This window comes from Montipora capricornis, chromosome 5 (assembly GCF_036669925.1).
Source record: "Montipora capricornis isolate CH-2021 chromosome 5, ASM3666992v2, whole genome shotgun sequence".
Classification (NCBI taxonomy): Eukaryota; Metazoa; Cnidaria; class Anthozoa; order Scleractinia; family Acroporidae; genus Montipora; species Montipora capricornis.
Genome location: NC_090887.1, coordinates 19,264,407 through 19,284,403, shown reverse-complemented (window position 1 = coordinate 19,284,403; position 19,997 = coordinate 19,264,407). Strand labels below are relative to the sequence as shown.

The 19,997-nt window shown below is 38.6% G+C and overlaps 1 protein-coding gene across 5 annotated transcripts in view; it reads right to left on the bottom strand.

Moving 5' to 3' along the window:
• Window positions 1–6,498: 6,498 nt before the first annotated feature.
• The window catches only part of LOC138049805 (doublesex and mab-3 related transcription factor 3, truncated-like), a 199,411-nt gene continuing 185,912 nt past the window's right edge, over window positions 6,499–19,997 (bottom strand). For 4 of the 5 annotated variants that reach the window (XM_068896246.1, XM_068896247.1, XM_068896248.1 and 1 more), the window contains 2 exons: window positions 9,752–10,125; window positions 6,499–8,507 (listed from right to left, as the gene is read on the bottom strand). In XM_068896246.1, the coding sequence (XP_068752347.1) occupies window positions 7,684–8,507; window positions 9,752–10,124 (1,197 nt within the window). In that variant the 5' untranslated portion in view covers window position 10,125 and the 3' untranslated portion in view covers window positions 6,499–7,683. Of the gene's footprint in view, window positions 8,508–9,751; window positions 10,126–17,823; window positions 18,225–19,997 lie in introns of those variants that run through there. The other variant, XM_068896249.1, reaches the window with a different exon arrangement.

The window sequence follows — 19,997 nt, the reverse complement described above, 5'->3', positions numbered from 1 at the left end:
TGCTTTGGTTTGTATTTCATGTCAGCTACAGTAAGTGACCACAGTTCAACCCAGGTCTCTGCAAGTCACTGAGAAAACTAGACGCTCCATGAGCGTAAACTAGTTGCCTTTGGAATGTCTTAGTTTGTCCTCCTGAGGACATACATATATACATATAGTGAGTAAAAAGGAAGCGAGGACGGACAACTTCTGACGTTAAAAAGTTAAAAAATTAAAAATTTACTAAAACGTTTCGGTCAAAGACCTTCTTCAGTTATGACAACTTTTGAATAAAAACGAAACTTAAATAAGATTTGGGAGCTAACAATTACACAATACCAAGTGACAGCTGTCAAAAAAATATACAAGATAGCATAAAAGAAAAACAACAAGTGATCCCAATTTGAACACGACAAAAAAGCTAAATTAGCGAAGCAACAAAATTAACAAAACCCCTAGAGGGGCCCTTAAACAATATAAATCATAATGAGCTTCCCGGCCAGGGCCTTTGAGTTCAGCTAAAACCTAAGGGCCTGACGAAATCCAAGAAAAGGGCCTTAGAACGGTTAATCATGTAGGAATGTACACTATGGGAAAGGAAACTAATTGTAACAAATTCTGTTTTTTGAATGAAATTCCTTCCTTTTATTTAAGCCGTGGGGTGCTAGAGAGAACAGCTGAGCACTCCAATAAGCCTCTTTTGTAATTAAAAGCCTATCGATTTCTTCAGAGTTGCATGAAGCCTGCACCTGATCAATGCATTGAAATGAAAAATCATCTAGGGTATGTGGGATTTTGTTAAAATGCACTGCTACTTCGCAAGTTGTTTTGTTGGTAAGCATAGCAGACTTGTGATTACGGAACCTAATTCTAAAATCAGTGGTGGTAGATCCCACATATTGCAGGCGACATTTCTTGCAAGAGGCTAAATAAATAACGTTTTTAGAATCGCAGGAAAGACTGGAATGAATGGTGTATTTTTTTTTCCGTCTTAAAGCTAAGGAAAGATTTAGATTCCACAAAGAAATTCTTACAAGAGGGACGAACGGATCACCACAACAATGGTTGTTTTAAATGCAATAGAAATAGATGCGATCTTTGTAAGAATTTCTTTGTGGAATCTAAATCTTTCCTTAGCTTTAAGACGGAAAAAAAATACACCATTCATTCCAGTCTTTCCTGCGATTCTAAAAACGTTATTTATTTAGCCTCTTGCAAGAAATGTCGCCTGCAATATGTGGGATCTACCACCACTGATTTTAGAATTAGGTTCCGTAATCACAAGTCTGCTATGCTTACCAACAAAACAACTTGCGAAGTAGCAGTGCATTTTAACAAAATCCCACATACCCTAGATGATTTTTCATTTCAATGCATTGATCAGGTGCAGGCTTCATGCAACTCTGAAGAAATCGATAGGCTTTTAATTACAAAAGAGGCTTATTGGAGTGCTCAGCTGTTCTCTCTAGCACCCCACGGCTTAAATAAAAGGAAGGAATTTCATTCAAAAAACAGAATTTGTTACAATTAGTTTCCTTTCCCATAGTGTACATTCCTACATGATTAACCGTTCTAAGGCCCTTTTCTTGGATTTCGTCAGGCCCTTAGGTTTTAGCTGAACTCAAAGGCCCTGGCCGGGAAGCTCATTATGATTTATATTGTTTAAGGGCCCCTCTAGGGGTTTTGTTAATTTTTTTGCTTCGCTAATTTAGCTTTTTTGTCATGTACAAATTAGCACCACTTTTTGTTCTTCTTTTTTGCAATCTTATATATTTTTTTGACAGCTGTCACTTGGTATTGTATAATTGTTAGCGCCTAAATCTTATTTAAGTTTCGCTTTTATTCAAAAGTTGTCATAACTGAAGAAGGTCTTTGACCGAAACGTTTTAGTAAATTTTTAATTTTTAAACTTTTTAACGTCAGAAGTTGTCCGTCCTCGCTTCCTTTTTACTTACTACAGTCGTTCATGTCGTGAGGTTTGCAGATCCTCCTGACGTGGTGACACCTTTGTTGGCCTGAGAGACTCACTAACAGTTGTATATATATATATATATATATATATATATATATATATATATATATATATATATATATATATATATACATATATATATAGGGTTACAGATAAACATTATTTACAATTCTTCTCTTTTGTTTATACCTTTGGGTTTAAGTGTTTGGCCCGTTGCTTTCAGATGTTCCAACAACCTCGGCGACATACATGTCAAATCCACATTACCTACCAACCCACAAATGCAGCCTCTTAAAGGATCATTCAAATGCGGAGCTAACTGCGTCACATGCAATTACATAACTGACGGACGAAATGACTACACATTTTCGGCTACTAAAGAGACAAGACAAATTCCACACTATGTTGACTGTAACTAAAAAAATCCTATTTACATGTACACTGTAGACAATACATAGGAGAGACAAAACGGAGACTTAGAGACCGTTCCAACAAACACCGACGTCCCGTTGACGACCCACTTCTTCTCCACGACAAACAACTGTTTCTGAACATTTCACAAGCAGTAACCACACGCCTCACGACGTGGAACTCATCCGCACATCTCGTGACGCCATACACAAAACTCAACATATTCGGGAGCTTAAGCACGCACGTTTTTGTGGCGTGAACGGCAACCGGAAGAGAACATTTCGCGTGCCAGGACAGTGGTGTCTCCCAGATTTTTATACTAATGATCTCTTATGGAGAAAAAATAACGTAAGTGTGGTTGTGTGAAGACAAGTTAAAAGAGAAAACAGCTCACTTCCGGTTGCAGTTCCCTATTTAGTATGGTGACGGCGTCCCCAGTCATGTCATGCGAAGCCTCCACGAAATATCCACGCAACGCGCGAGGTAACTTTATCTGCGCGGGATGAATCTTTCTAAAAATAACTCAAAACATACTACTTATGGGAAAGGTATTTATGGGGGATGCCCTCTCTTCCCACTTTATTTTCTCCTGAAAATTCTGTATTACCACTCGACAACAAACAATATAAACACTGCAAAAGGTCGGTTACCAAACTTATTGTTAATTATTTAGCTAAGGCCTTATTTTTTTCAGCCGCAATATTCTATGGGAGACTTAAAAGACATTTTTATTTGAGAGTGCAGTGTCTTTTTGCCTACCCTGCGAGCAGAGTCTCTTTCGATCTTCCTAGATAAGTCGGGAAGAGGAAAGTAGACTCTGCTCGCCGGTTCCACATTCTTTGCTTTGCCGCTCATCCAAAACATTGGATGAGTCACTCCAGTTTCGACTTGTCAAACCTGTTTTTTTAATTTTAGCGCATGATCATTTGCCTCGCGTCATCAATATTTTGAAATTTACGACAGCGTGGCAATTTTAACTGTTAGAATTCCCATGAGTTTTTCCTATGTGTGTCGGTTACAGAAACTTGTGTGACAGAAACCTATAAGTTTTTCAGTAAAAAAATGAAATGGCTTTTTAAGAGTATGGACTATCTTGAGTTTCCAATGAAATGATTCCTTGATTTTTGTGTGTTTGCCAGAGTTGTTGGAAAATATCCCGACTGTTTGTTTTCGTTTTGTGTGGCTACAGGTCACGCATGACTGACACCGAATACATTTAAATTTTTAACGCATGCTCAATGCGAAATGTGGAGGCTGCGAGCAGAGTCTACTTTCCTCTTCCCGAATTATCTAGGAAGATCGAAAGAGACTCTGCTCGCCGGGTACTTTTTGCCAGCATCTTGCCGAAAACCATCGCAATTACACGGCTCTGCAAGTTCAAAATCCGGCTCGATTTTCAAGCTTCGCTTAGATTTTTCCCATAGCCATATTATCGAAAGATAAGTGGTCGATCATTGGAATTTGATCAAAATCAAATTAACCAATCAAAAAGCTCAGATTTCTCCCAAGAGACATAATTATCTGTCGCGATTACCATGTAATAGAGAAAACATCAAATGTTCAAATACCAGTTACAGTAAAAACCCGCATAAAAGAACAAGTGGATAAAGAACCTCACGGGCTGAAATTTGGTAAAATGAACACCATATACATAAGAACCAATTCAACCTGATAGATTCAACTGGTTCTTATATATAAGGAAATAATGGATAAATTTTATGTTGCTGGGTTGGTTTAAGCACCTATTCCAAAGCTACTACCTCTCATTTATCTGTGCCAGCAACTCCCTTGTAATTAATGATAAGTCCCTTGATTTGAGAGGGTGGAGTCTATAATTAATAAAGCAGTGTCAGTTATGCAATAGTGTATAATTTTCTGACAGAATTTAAGGAAATGTTAAGAACAGCTTGCGGCTGATTTTTCACCAAGTACCCAATGCATAAGAACGGCATCAGCCTGAAACTAAAAAAACATAGGTTCTTTTATACGGGTTTTTACTGTACAATAACGCAGTAGATACTTTTCGTCTTTGGCCAACGACGCTTGCTTAGAAATAGAACGCAAACTGCGGTGACAAACATGATGCTAACTGAAATAAATTTTTTACTGACGTTTCGTATGCCTCGTAATGCATCTTCAGAAGTAACCGTTAGCTAAATTTTTTGAAATATATAACAGTAATTTGAGTAGCTTGTGAGATAATATTGATAGTAACAAAAGGAAGAAGTACAATACTTTGCAAAGACATACAAGAAACAATGAAAACAAAAGAGAAAATATATACACTGTAAATGCATATACCTAATACACATTTAAAACTTATTAATAGATACATGCAGCATTTCGCTGCTAACGTATTCATTTAAGGATGGCTGAAGATCACGAATAAAAAGAGTTTCTTTTAAAGCGATTTTCAATTGAGTGTCGTAAAACCAAAACCAAAGTAATTACTTTAGTCAATCAGAAAGAACGTGGACAATCCGGTAAACCAACCAAAACTCGAAGTAATTACATGTAGCCGACGCAAAGCGCAGGAATATAGGCACACGGGAGCCACGATTGGTTTTGGTTTCATTTCTGATTGGTTGAAAAAGTGGCGCGAGAACTTTGAGCTAATCACTGCGTGAACTAATCATAAACCAAAGCAATTTGCTAATTACTTTCGACACTCAATTGAAAACCACTCTATGGTACAATGTCGGTTGGACATTTCGTATGATACGAAACGTTAAGTCACTAAAAAATTTATTTCAGTTGTGCGCATACACCTTATTCCAAAATGGCCGCCATTTAACTATTCTTTTGTCTTTATTCAAATTAGCCCTTGTTGCCTCGTTCTTAAGCTTAAAATTAAAAAGAATATTTTATCTTGAACGAGGCAACAAGGGCCAATCTGTATGCGCATAAATCAGCGGCCATTTTGGAATAAGGTGTATGTTTCGCCTCATGTTTGTCACAACAGTTTGCATTCTATATCTTTGAAACCACTTATTCCTATAGACCGTATTCATAAATTGCGGTCACATTTATAATTCTTTTGTCCACGTGCAAATTAGCCTACCAAGCCTCATTTTAGAGCAAAAATTCTTTTCAATTGACTGTATGGTATCGAGGCTTGGTAGGCTAATTTGTACTTCGACAAAAGAATTATAAATTGGCCGCCATTTATGAATATGGTCTATGGATCCATTATGGGCGTAGCTCCATTCTGTTTAGCATTAGGGGCCATTGTTTGTCGCTGTGTATTGCAAATCTGATATTCAACAAACGTGAATGTAATATTTCCAATAATAGTTCCTTTTAAACGCGTTCTTTTTGGCCCGTAAGTTTTGACAAGTGTTAGTAAGTCAATCAAGGTTGTCATTTTTCGACCAATAACGTTAATGTATGCGTAAATTTAAGACTAATCGTGCCAATTGGTCTCTAATAATATACATGAAAAAATTTCAGCGGGTTGATTGGCTGACAGCACGTCAATTAACCCCAAACAGAGTGCTAAAAAGGTGAAATTTTCGTACTAATAACCAATCAAATGCGAGCCTTGGATGGCGCATTCTTGATACGTGATACGAGTGCGTTCATTTTCTCGTGCAATTTGAAATAAATAACCAATTTTGTGCGTCTTTGAAAAAAAATTCTCTGCTTATTTATTCCAAATTGCACTCGAAATCATGTGATTGCCTATACAAAAAGCGCATTTGTAAAAGATCTAGGTGAATGAACGCAATGATGATAACACACCCACGTTTTGCTATCTTGGGAATCGATACGCCTATTGTTGGTTTTCACTCACGTGATCAACAGCCATGTTTTTCAACGAAAACAAAAGAAAGCGTTTGCATAATAATAGAGTTGAATTCCCGGAGGATTTGGTCGGGGCTCCAACATGGCCGCCGTTTTGTTTGTGTAGGGGCACCAACATGGCGGTCTTGACGTCATGTGAAAACCGAGAATACCTTTAAAAGCTGAAGAATGGGTCAGGTCACCGTAGGTTTCCTTTAGAAAACTTAAAACAATTTAAACGAGGCGGGTTCATACATTTTGTGGATGCTTTCTGAGTAAAAGGATATAGCCATTTTTCGATCAACACAGATTTAAGTTCTGAGATACAAGTAAAACAAAGACAACGACACAGATTTTCAATTCTTGCAAAAAGTGTTGGTTTTATTATATTGTCCGGCTTTCCGAGTATTTTCGAATTCGTCATCAATGTATGTCTCTTTATATATATGTTATTTTGAAAACAGAGTACATAGTTATCACTGTTACAGTTATGTATAGAGTGTACCCTCTTCGACATGTAACACAGAATGATTGATATTTATAGCACTTGTACACTTCTGGGTCTTAACCATCAACGCATGCATGAGACCTTGTCAAGTATATTTTGATATTTTCCACCTCTACAAAAACGAAAAAAAAACGTCTAAATTGTTTTCCTATGTTTAATCACATTTTGGGATTTTCATACGTACGACGGATTGAGAAGGGCGGACGTTGTGGATTGAGATCGATACTGATTTCAAAGACGGTAAGTATACAACGCATTCGAGTGTCACGTTGTGGCGGCTCATTTTACGCATTATGGAACTAAATATTGCAGAATTTTTTTAATACAAGTTATCGCCCTTATAAGGTCTTCGTAGGAATCTGAGGGTTATTGTTAGGCCTGACCTTAGTCAAGAACTTAAAATTTCGGGATTAGACTTAAACACGCAATGTCCCGGTAACTCTAGAATGGATTAGGCCAAGATCCGTAACACTAAACTTAAAATAACCTTCATCACCAAAGATCATGCACAAGGGCAGATAACTGTTAGTTCAGCTCTAAATGATAATTCGAAAAAGAAAAATGATAATCACCAAATAATGTTTAAAGGCTCAACTACTTTGCAAAAATAAAGTTTGACGTCGTCCTCGAATATATCAGTACAGGACAAAACCCGGTTGTTGAGTAAGCTTTACATATCTCAGAGGGTGGGTGTTTCAGCCCTCTTCGTTAAGTGTTCAAACAAGCTCGCCTCGCCTTACCCGTTAACCCGTGTTCAAACGTAAATTGTTACTATTACTATTATTTTTATAGTTATTGGAAGCGCAGGGAATCGTAGGCTTGGATCAATCTCGTTCCCAGGGCCTTTTTCCGCCGAGAGTAGGGCGGACAGAAAAGCCCTGGGAACGAGGTTGGGATTGGATGGGAAGGAAAAGGATGCTGGAATCAGATTTTCGTTACTTACAGGTATTTGAGCTTTCAGCGGCGAATAAAATATAAGCAAACTCTGTATTAAAAGCGTAAAATTGCAAAGCCCAACTTTAGAATTACGTTATTTATGAAGCTTCTGACCGCAAAAGGCACAGAAATTGTCCTCGCAGCTGGCTTTACGTCCGCACTTTGTGCAAAAGTGTATTACCGCTGATTTCTCGTCCTCTTTAGGTGAGCCGCAGCTCATGTTTGCATTGCTTGGCGATGAAGCTAAGACGCTATCCATTGAAAATGGAAAAGCGGATACTTGTGCCTTTGGCTTCAGTAACGGCGGTGGTGGGGGGTAGGGACAGTTTGGACTCAGAGGGGCTCTGTGGAATCCGTGCGCAAAAGGTTCTGGTTTGCGAAACAATGGAGGACCTTGGAAATGCAATGCAGGGTGCATTGTAGGGGGAGGACCTCCAACGCTACCCATGACAGGGAAATGCATAGGAAAGGGAAGTTGCTTCTTTTCTTGGTTCTGAAGCAAGCATTCAATAGCTTGGACTACATTTCCACCACACCCTTGAAGGACTAGTTCCAAAACGCTACGGCACTGACTTGGAAACGCTCTGATCAGCAAACCGAGTGGGTCCGGATGAAGCTTTCTCCCCGCACTTGGGCTTTCAGATGTTCGGGGAATCTTCGTGTGTAGTCGTGAGACATCGGAATCTTCGTGATGCGCCTCCCCGTTGAGTTTTCTTTTGGGAGACTGAAGTTGCGATGAGTTTTCGGTTGTCGGGGTGAAGGTGTTCGCTTCGTCTTCGTCGTCTGATGTTTTCCCTGGTTCGGTTTTTATTCGGACACCGTCAATAACTGTAGGTTCAGATTCGATAGACTGTTCTTTTTGCGAAACTGTGGTTTCTTCAGATGCCGTCGGGGACAGTTGCTGATCAATATCTTCGTCTGAAAATTGAAATCATTTGCTCGTTAATTCAATTGCTGCGACACAAAACGAAAACGCTGAGTATTTTCGTCTTTTGTCGGGAGAGATAAAAAGTAAGGGTAAGCGAATAAGATGCTTGTTTAAAATTGCAATATAATATTTGACTGACCACATCCCTCGAGAAATCTAAACCGGCGGGAAGTAAGCCAGTGGTTCATTTACATGTGAGGTACCGAAGGTATCCAGAATGACACCAGCTGGAGGTCACGGCAACGTTAGACTGTAGTTTCTTTGCTTGGTTGGTTCCTGTAAGTTATAACGCACTTCACTTCACTTGACTTCACTTCGACGCGACCCGACGCCATAATTGGCTTGAGTTTGTGTTGGTTCTCTACTCTGCTTCGAGGGTTTTTCTCCGAGTTCTCCGGTTTTCCTGCCTCAGGAAAAACCGGCATACAGCTGATTTCCGTTGGCTGTAAGCTGTGCTCCAAGGTCATACATGGACCGTGTAGTGGCTGACAAAGGCATCAGAGTATGCTTTCGGTTCGACCTTGTTAAGCTGCCTCGTTGCTGTACTTTGCGACGACGACTAGCGAGACTTGTTACTTTGACTTATTACGTCACTAATCCTTTGATTGCACTCACGTGATAAGACGGCCACGTTGGTGCAAAAACAATAGAAAAACGTAGCTCAAGTTTTGCAAAATAATAGAGTCAAATTCCCAAAAGTCTTTTTCGCCATTGTTCTTTCCACCAACATAGCCGCCGTGACGTCACGTGTAATCATAGCCGCACCCCCCCCCCACCCCGGAGGAAAAAACGGGGGGAGGGTACGGCTACATGTAGGCTAGTGCAATCAAAGAATCTCTGTCCCGAGTGGGAAGGGACCATAACTGAATTGAAGTGGAAAAAAACAAGAAGGCGTAATTTATAGTAACTCCCGAGAAAACGAAGTTAGTAAGATATTTATTTTATCTCTAGACCTTCAAATAAAGCAACAGAAACAAATTTTCAAATTAACTCGCCGAGCCGTGCAATACGGCCCGCTAAATTGGCTAATTATAGCTCGCCTACTATTTGAGAATTATAATAGAATTCGTTATTATCCGAGGAGAGGGTCACAGCTTCCAATGTAGCTGCATGCTACAGATTCACTTAACCTTACGCGGTTACTCTGAGTCGTGCGTGCATTGCAAGCAGTAGAAATATCATAATGAGGATGTATTGGGTATACGTATGACTATGACCGAGGCAGAACTCATACCTTCGTAGTCTTCATCACTTTCATCTCGCCCATGCAATGGTGGTAACGAGTTGAGAACCATGGAGGGTCTTTGATACACATCTTCACCAAAACTCTTGTTCACTGGTTCCTTCTCTCCTTCCTTGTGATCCATTTTATGGGACACTTCGGTGTTCTTCCTTTGCTGTCTCAGAAGCGCCACACGAGCAGCCGTTATGCGCTGGCGCTCAGCAATGAGAAGGCACTTCGAGCATGTGCAGTCCCTCCAGCGGCAGTAGTGTTTGTGCCCCTTCAGCCATGAAAGCGCGCCATGGTTACGACAACGAGCGCATTTTGGAATACGATGGTACAACGCACTGCCAGGGGAGGGTACCTGGGGAAGAATATCGCTCATCCTGGTGGAGAATAGAAAATAACGAAGATTATAATTAAGATACTGTACCAAAAACTAATTTACACCCACAAAATATGTTGAATTCAACATGGTTTAACGAAGATTAAAAACAGACGGGGATGCTCGTCGGAAATTTTGAATTTAACCCCTAAAGGAGATCATCTGGGCGTGGCTCAAGCTTTTGTGACCCCTAAAGGAGACCTATTTGGGCGTGGCTTAAGCAAATTTTGACCCCTAAACAAAACACGGTAATTAATTAATTAAAAAGAAAATTTGACTTCTGTTTGTCTTTGCGTAATTCTGTGTTTCTTCGCGGAACCCTAAACGAGACCTTGGCGGCTTAAAATATTGGCGCTTTGCCTGGAACACCCTAAGCGAGACCAAAATAAAAAATTTACACCCCTAAGCGAGACGATGAACATCCCCGTGTGTTTCATATGGGAGTCCCCCCGCCCCCCCTCCACCGGGACCATTACCCGCTATCTTTGCGCTTTAATGTTTATCCACTTTCGAGAGCGTTTTCAAATCGATGCGGTTTCGATGAATACACACTGCGTTTTAGTGTGAACAGAAGGCCTAAACATATCGAAATGGATCCGTTTCCAAACGAAAACGCATTAGTGTGGACAGACTCAGCTGACTGTGAGAGCGCCCTCTTCGCTGAATAACGATTAATCGGGATGACAGTATCCACCTTTTAAACAACTGAGGCTAGATCGTGCGAAATACTCACCCACTACTGCTCATTTAGAAGTCTAAGCTTTCAATTTTTGAAACAATTTTACTGGCGTTTCAATGAACTCTTTGCAAAACCCTGCAATCAGGTTTATATCTCACTATTACTACATGTAGCATGCGTCCAGATTTGAAAAGTTGAAATAAGTTGCGTGTCGCGGCTCAAACGCCAGGAAGGAAAACGTTTTGTTAGTTGATGACATAGAAGAAACAAAACTTGGGAGTCGAGGGTTTTTAACAAAGAGGCCGATATAGTTACAAATCTTAGATATTGCCGGGGCGGAGAAGGATGACTTAAACTCAAACGCCGAGTGGGAGTTAACACGAAAAACAAAAATGTAAAGACCAACAGATGAAAAGAAAGTAATAAGCAAGCTGAATGAATATGATTACAGATAAAATATTGTTTCGCAGACGTAAAAAATTAGCAACAAGAACACCAAGAGTGGTTAAAATGAAACAATTTCCTTACCCTTGCTAGATGTACAAAAATGGAAAAAGTTCTCAATGGCTTACACCGAAATAAAATCACAAGAATGGTCGCTTTCGACTCTCCAATAGTGTCTAAACCAAGCCAGGTATGACCTATGAATTTGTGGACTGCCTCATACCAAAAGTACTGACCTTATAAGATAAGAAACCTGTGACAAGAAATCTCTTCGGGAATCAAACACCAGGAAATCCCATAATTGATTTGCCTACGTGACATGCGGACTTCGTCTCGTGTAGTTCCGATCTTTCTTGGCAAATGTTTGCCGTATTATAATACTAAATTTCCGATTGTCGCCTTTATCTCATCACGTGATCACAACTGCACGTACAAGTTACTCAGGGGCATCAATCAAAATGTGTGCTGCTAGGATACATAGGTCTGCTGAGCAACATTCAGGAATCGGAAGATTCCGGTAAAACACTATTAATGCGGGGATAGATCATTGAAAGCCGAGTGCCGCCGAGGATTGACCGAAGATGAAACAACTTAGGATTTCTTCTTTTGACAGTTTGCTGTACATGTAGTAATAATATATTTAGACTTCTCAGACTATTCATGCTAGTTATCACGCTCGCTGATTTTAGTTTGAGACTTTTTTGGAAAAAACTACACCGTTTGAAAGCTCTGATTGTTAAACCCGGCCACTTATTCCTCTCAAGTGCTTGAAACCACTTCTTATCTCCGTATTTCCTTTCAAACACTTGATTTCTACATTGTTTCGTTCTTTACGTCTCTTGATCGTTTTTCCTAAGACAATCCTTTGGTGCTAAAATTTCGTAAGTTACTATTAGTTTTCGTCAAAAGTGATTAAAAGTGCCAGAGCAAAATGTCCTTAGCTTTTTGAACAAAAAATCGAAAATAGTTTGAAGACGAAGCCTGATAGAAATAGTCAAGTCTTTTCATTCAAAGGAGCAGACAGCATTTGGAGACAGCATCAAGAGATCATGGGACTAAATGCAAGAAAAATACAAAACAAAACAAAACTCGGGTTTCACGAAGCCACAGATGACACGTTTGAACAGAGTTCAAACACAGTTGTCACTGACATTTCATCAACCAAATTTTAGATACAGAACTACGGATAACACATTGTTCAAAAAAGTAAACTCCACAAGAGGAAAGCATTGCTCTGTAGCTTTGATTTAAACAGACTAATATAGGTTTTTATCCAAACTCCAAAGCTAGAACCATCTACTAGAGCACAATGAAACACTACAATCATGCATCTAGACCTTTCTGTAGAAGATAGCTGCTCATCTACAGACTCAAGAGCCAATTCTCTGAACTTATGAAAAACGTTTCTGTGTACTACGTAGCTTAACTACTGCATGCAAACACTTAAATCGTAGAACCTTATGCATGACTAGAACTCAACTCAGTGTCCATGTTCATCTAATTTTATCATTAGATCCAAACTAGAAGCGAAAATCATTTCATAGGAGCTGATTTTACGTGTAAGCTGCTTCCAATTATGCAAGTTTACCAATGAAAAAGGTTAGTCAAGACGTTACAGTTCTTTTCATTGTACGATACGATGTGGCTTAAACTGAACTTTTGCAATCAATTCCGGCATAAATTCCGAAATTACGTGAAATGAAAACGGTTGAGCGGTTTTTTTTCAGTACTGTACGAAAATATATTGACAAGTGATAATCGGGAAAGCTTTTTCAGAAAATCACGCGAATTTCTCTCAGCTGACTGTGAATGCCTCTTACTCCCTACCACAATCTGCCTCTTGATAATTAATACCCCCACTCTACTTCCGCTCTTGTTTATTAAGTAATAGAAGAAGGCCCATTAAATAACTCAGCTTATAGTCAGGATTAAATGCTAAAAATAGCGACCCAAAATAATCAACAAACAGAAAAACAACAACAACTTATTTCGGTTCTCATAGTTCCACAAAATAAACAAGCAAACATTTAATGGAGATATTAGAATGATCAATGCAAAAAGAAATTCTTCCCAATTGTGTTTTAGTCCTGAGTCTCTCGATTCAAGTAGACTTCGTTGTGATTCCATGTTAGACTGCTCGAATAAAATACATTTGCCATTGAGAAGTCGAGGTCATTTTAGAGCATTTTATTTTATCGTTTAAAGGCTTTGTCTTCCAAATAAAATAAAACGTGATGACGGTTGAAAAACTTATCAGTTGGCTGACTGTGCCACAAAATATCACAGTGATTGCATGATTCCTCCAATTCAAATGATGCTAAAATGGTGTTTACATATCTGATCTTGCTCTAGAATGTTACTAAAAACCGCGAGAGATCCAGCAATAACTTGAAGAGTTTTAGTTCTTTCCAACATATAACGTATGTTGTAATGTAAATTTCTGTGCCTTTTTAATTGGTTGAAAAGCTAGAGCCGATCATGGATTGCGATTCTCTCAGTACCGCGGTTACTGAACCATGAATACATGTATAGATTTACGCTGGCAAAAATAAAATACACGACTTACATTTTGCTAAATGAAGAAAGTTGAAATCTGCGTCCAATGGTTTACTGTGATCAGTAGAAATTTTTCCTTTTTTCTTGACAAGAGTTACAGTTTAGTCCATGTAGAACAGAGTGTACCACCAGCTCCAAGTAGGATAAAATGAAGAGCGTTTGATATTTTATTTCATAATTTTTGAATGCGCAAACAATTGATATTTAAACTGAAGGAAATACGTCCAAAAATGAAGTCATTGTGAAGTAATAAACAATATATTTTCCGGTTGTTGTAAAAGAAAGGCACTCAGAAAGTTCGATTTCGCACGGTGAAAAAAAGTGCGCGCCTGCGGATTAAAAGCAAAATATCTTTACTAGACCAACTCAGTGTACTTAGTTTCAAGTAACGTATTTTCAAATGTTATTTGATTGGTATCTTTCGCTATCTTAATTTCAGTTGACACTGTGCCAGAGAAATGTCGATATGACCAATTTTACCCTCTTTCTGCTCATTAAAAGAGCTTTTACCTCAATCTGTGAGAAACGTAACAGCCGTTAATCAAGGATCTGTTTTTGCTTATTTAATGATATTTTTTTGAAAAGAGAAATTGCAGCTCCTTGTTTTTATTTGTGCTCAAATGACCCCACAGCTGAAATTGCAGGACTTCGGCAAACTGAAGACAAGACTGTTGTTCAAGTTATATTTGTAGAAACACGAAGTCTTTGCGATGGTAATAATACCAAAACATCAAAATAAGGGTTGTTGTTCTAGAAAAGATTGTGAAAAGACTATAAAAGATATTATAGTCTTGAAATATAGCCCTTGATCGTTAACAAATTCATAAAAAATCACGAAGAGATAAAATGAAGTGAATAAAACAGAATGAATAAAGTAATATGAAAGTGTCCAGGGATATGAAATAATTTTCTGCGAGCAAACTGAAGGACGTTTTCTGTGTGGGAGTTTCTTATTTCCACAAGGAGTTGACCACACTAATTGCGAAAGCGAGTTGACAACGGGCGTTAAAAAATCATTTGAGACGTAAGTAAGCGGAACTGTTGAACGAAGGCTCTAAGTGTAATGTGGCGATGTGGGAAAAGCGCATGTGCCTCGAAAGTGTTATGGGCGTTGGAAAAAAAAAAGAATCCTATAGGTGACGACAAAAAGGTAAAACGGATCTGGAGGAAGAAATTTTAGTAGGGAGCATTTCAATTGCAGGAACAGTGCCAGATGACTGTTTAATTTCTTCTTCGCTGGCGCCTGAGGTAGTTTTTAGACCCACTGTAAAAGGGTGAATGATGCCTGCTTTGATAGCTCTCAAATCAAACTTTATGATAATTTATAATCAAGAATTTAGCTCCAGGCAACAAAGCAATGATTTTTCACTGTGTATTTATCACTTTTTCACCAGCAATGTCAAAGGTCTTTAACGAAAGTTTTACAACACATCTTATAGCTCCATAACTATGTCATGAAACAAAATTTGTATCCACTTAGTTTGAAGGTCGCTTGTCTTTCGCATCCTGCATTTTGTCTAGATCAACGTTAAATACTACTTAGGTGAGAGAACAAAATTACTTTTTTTAGATTATCAGATTTACACAACCATCGATCTCAATGTTAAGGTAATAAATGTATCGCTGTAAAGTCGACAGTTTATTCTGTCGCGTGCCCGTCAAAGATGTTGCTATCGTACATCATCATAACAAGACGATGGTACTTTCAAGTAATAAGGCCAACAAACGTGGTTCGACTTTGTTTGGTTGAGGAGAATTAGACCAATACGCCGGGCAAGACGAGAAACTTCGATGCGTGAATACTGTTTGAATGGTTAGGGTCGTACTGAAACAGTCGCATATATGAAATGATCAGGGGCAAGTTACGTAATGAACTCATCCACATCAATGCAACTGGAATAAACTACACTTAATGAGGGTGCTTTTTTTTTTCTTACGCTTTTACGCCATTTTAAAGATAAATATAATTGACAACTAGTGGGTTAAAAACTGACTTTGATTCCACAATAGCGTGGTTCGGAAACAACGAACTGAAAAGTTCCAATTGGATTTAAAATAATGTGGTAATAAGACGGACAAAATGACGCCATTTGTGCAGGTGTTGCGGGTTGCTTTGTTAAACGAAAGAGAAAAATGTTTCCTCGGCGAGCAATAGCTCTGTGTGAACGTCTCCTAGCACCTGTTAAACCTAATCGCAAAACAAAGAAACTCTGTGATAACCAAAGCAATATTCCATGTGATCTAGACTGGACTCCGGCTTTCTCAAGTAATTGTTGACAGCTGAAAAACTGTGATCACTAAGAAACTATTTTAAATTGCTTTCAACATCATTTCAGTCGTAGAACTGTTTGTAGTAAAACGATTGCGAAAACAATTGATTGACCGTCACTTTTGAGTTTCGGAATCAGAATAATAAGATATATTGGCGGTTACAAATTAACAGAAACTCTGCTTCTGCAAAATCACAGTCAGGGTGACATATACGCCAAGAGGCAGTGTGGCCCAGTGGTTAGGGCGCTTGCCTTGAGATCCGGGGATCCCAAGTTCAAAACCCGCTCTGACCACTCGTTTAATTTGTTCCTAGTAGTCCCTGGTTCAACTTCCCAGATGCACTTGTAAATAGCCAACTGGTTTGCCTCCGGCCGGTCGGGATTCTTAACAGTTGTTGTGGTTGTTCTGTTCTGTCGTTTCGTTGTGTTTCATTGGCCCTGAAAAGCCCCTCTGGGAAGCGGTCAATTAAGTACGTATGTACGACTCCGTGTTAAAGAAAGAACAGCCAATGATGTTCTATGCGCGAACAATTAGTCGATCGACCGTCACATTCTAAGTAGTTGTATAGAAATTAGTTTAAATTTCAGAGATGATTTCTTCAAGTTCTCTTCAACTTTTGGTGAAAGATTCCCTCTTTATAAGACTGCTTTCAATTGATAGGCCACTTTCGATATATTAAAATTCAGCTTGAAAGAGAGGACAAAGACAAAGGAAAGTGGATGATATGCAAATATTTGTCACATTCATTCCAACGTGTTTTCATTGCTTTCGTCCCCTCTGTCTCGCTATCAAGCTGAATATTTGATATTTCGAAAATGGCTTATTCTCTAGCCAATGGATTAACAGCACGTTCTCCTTCAGCCCTCTGCTCCGCCAATGAGTTCACTAGTATAATTATCGTTCAAGGTTTTATGTACACGGACGAGTTTGGATTTTGGGAGTGTTTGCTTAAATGCAGGGTAACAAATAAGGCAAAGCCTGAGTCTAAAGTCTTGAGAGAGGAAGAGATTGCTATTGTTTTTAGCATAAAACCGTTAAAATTTGCAGTCCCCCATCGGAACAGAATACCAGTATCTATCTATTCCTTTCTTTTTGCCAAAAAACAAACCAACAATTTATGGTTTTGTTTTTTTTTTAGAGAAAGACCAACCGCAGTATCAAATTCTTTTTCTGGTGAGATTTGGCGTCATGCGTCTTAAGGCAAACATTTCCAGACTAAATTTGGTAGTTTGTGAATTGACAGGGCTTATAAAAGCAAAGATTAAAGTATTTTTGTCCCGTTTAAAGCTTAAAATATCGAGCCTTTCAAAGCTAAAGCGGCTTCTAACTTCAACTGATTGAAAGCTCTTGATATCAGGCATACCGGCTAAGGTCGGTAAACAATATTCGTCTAGACTCATTGATCCTCTCTTTATTACTATATTTTCTTATTTACTCGATACGATATTAAGTATCATGAGATGCAAAATATGTGAACATATTTTAGTGATGAATATAAAGATTTTCATTCAGCTACAACAATGCCGGTCCATTTTCTTCAGTAAACGCTTGGAAAAATGGCCTTAATTCATTCTTTTATACATGGCACATTTAAGAATATCCTACACAACCAAGCTTACTTTCTTCTCTCGCTGGGTGTTGTCATTTTCCCTCCGTGGAAGTAAAGCGGACAACATCGCTGGAAACTGCTAACTGGATTGTGAATTACTGAATACAACAATTCGTTGATTTAAGTCATAAAAAACTTACTAAACCAAATTCCTCTTGGACCTGTCTTGTTTTTCGGAGTGTGTAGATTAGGCGAGAAGCACCACCGCTGGAAACTATCAATATTTGAATGGCTAGATAACAGCATTTTATCCATAAACTCGCTTGTTGTTACTACTTTGCACAGGGTAGCAAACCGCGTTAAAAACCGCGTTAAAGGAACGCACCGCTCTGTAGCTTTCATTGCACTGGTAACATAAAAGAATCACATTGCCAATGCGGGAACAAAACGCAGTGACAAGGTTCTCCGGGGGACAAAGTTCATGATTCAGCTGTCTTCTTCAGCGATTGGGTAAGATTGTCTGAATGCTCAAATTATAACGTTTCCACTTATCTGGCTGTCTGACATTGTGTGAAAGAACGCCGACTAAAAAACACACCCGTTTAAGCAGTTTGTGCTAAGCAGATTTCACCATTGGATCACAGCTACTTGAAAAATATCTATTGTTAGAACGGACTGCGAGCACTGTCTTCGTTAAGCGATAAATTGATCAGCCGCACGAAGAAGAGCTGCGAACGGCTGTCTTTATTGAGGATTTAAAAATTATGAAACCCATAGCGTACAACTGTAAATTGTTATCGTGTTGCTTATATTGGAAATCAGAGTTCCACCTTGACGGTTGATCCCAGCCGTCGCCTTCTAAAAATAGTGTCGACAAAGCCTTCACAGAGCACGTTTTACCAATAAACGAGTAGTTTTGTAAGAACTTAATTATATAAGTGATAAAATTCTTTGGTTTGGATTGAAGTCGTGTTCCCAGCCAGATATTTTGTATACTTAATTTCTAACCGCAAAAAACCTTGCCAAAAATCACAGTATAAGATTTGTGATCCTGTTATAATGTTTTAAGAGGTCATTTGACTCCAACAAAACGTCCTTGACATTTGCCGGAATAAACATGTGATGAACGGCTACTTGAGCGTTTAAGCAAACAACGGCTGATGGCGTAAGAAAAACGACAATATTGAGAAGAGAAGCATGAAAACAGCACGCACCACATGAAAGAACAAGTACAACTTCAACCTCAAGGTTGTAACCCTCGGAAAACGAAACACTTCCTGAATTTCATCCAAATCACACTAAAGATACCCCAAAGATAAATGTAAGATGCCGGGAAAAAAAGCGGAAAAAGAGGCTACGAGGTTTTTCAAAAGGTTGACAATATGCCAGAAATATTTGTCCGTATTGGTAATTTGGTACACACTTTGATTTTTTTCATTACGTACTTAAGTTTTTGTACAGTTAGAGAACAAACATGAACAAAGTTGTTTGCTGTATTTCATCTGAACATCTGACCATTTCCGAGTATGTTCAACCGATAATAAAGTTAAAACAAGATTTGGAAAAAAGAGTTGATCGTAACATGTGTCTTTATACGTGATAAAATGTATGATAGCAACGATCTAACGGTTAAGTATCGGAAATAGAATATTTTTCCTGTAAGAAACACTTAAATACAGTCACGCATGACCGATTTTTATAGCTTAAAATACTCTCATGTTGACTTCATACAAATTAAACAAGAAATTATTCGTGTTGAAACTTTCTCTGCGTATAACTGTATTTGCCAAACAGTTGTATTAGTTTATCTTAATGGTTGCCAATTGCGAGACAAATTTTGATGTGCAAATGTCGCAAACAACCGTTACCTCTAGAACAATCAAAGTACATATCGAAAAAAAAATGCTTAAAGTATATCCTCGATAAGAAAGAAAGACTAAAATTGAAAAAGTCTTATCACAAAGGTTTGAATTCCGTAATGACATACTTCAAAGTGAAGTTTCGCAAATCAATTTGCCGGACCATCAGTTGCCTCTTTCAGCGGAAAATTTGACGACGAAGTATTTCATCAGCTGGCTTGTCAATGACGTGATATAATAGGGGCTTATATCATATTCCATTAGTTGAAATCTATTCCTCATTGACATAACCTCTTATCGCGGCGCACATCTCTGTGATCACGGACTACTACAAAAACACATTGAAATGATATCGTGTGTTCTTAGTACAGTGAAACCGAAAATACATCGCAAAATTTGTTCCGGGATCGGGATTAACAACGTGAATACTAAGAATTGACGCCCAATCCGTGATAATCCTGTTTTCTCAGTGCATAACTTTTCAGTTTTTCCTTCAGTCATGGTTTTTAAACGGA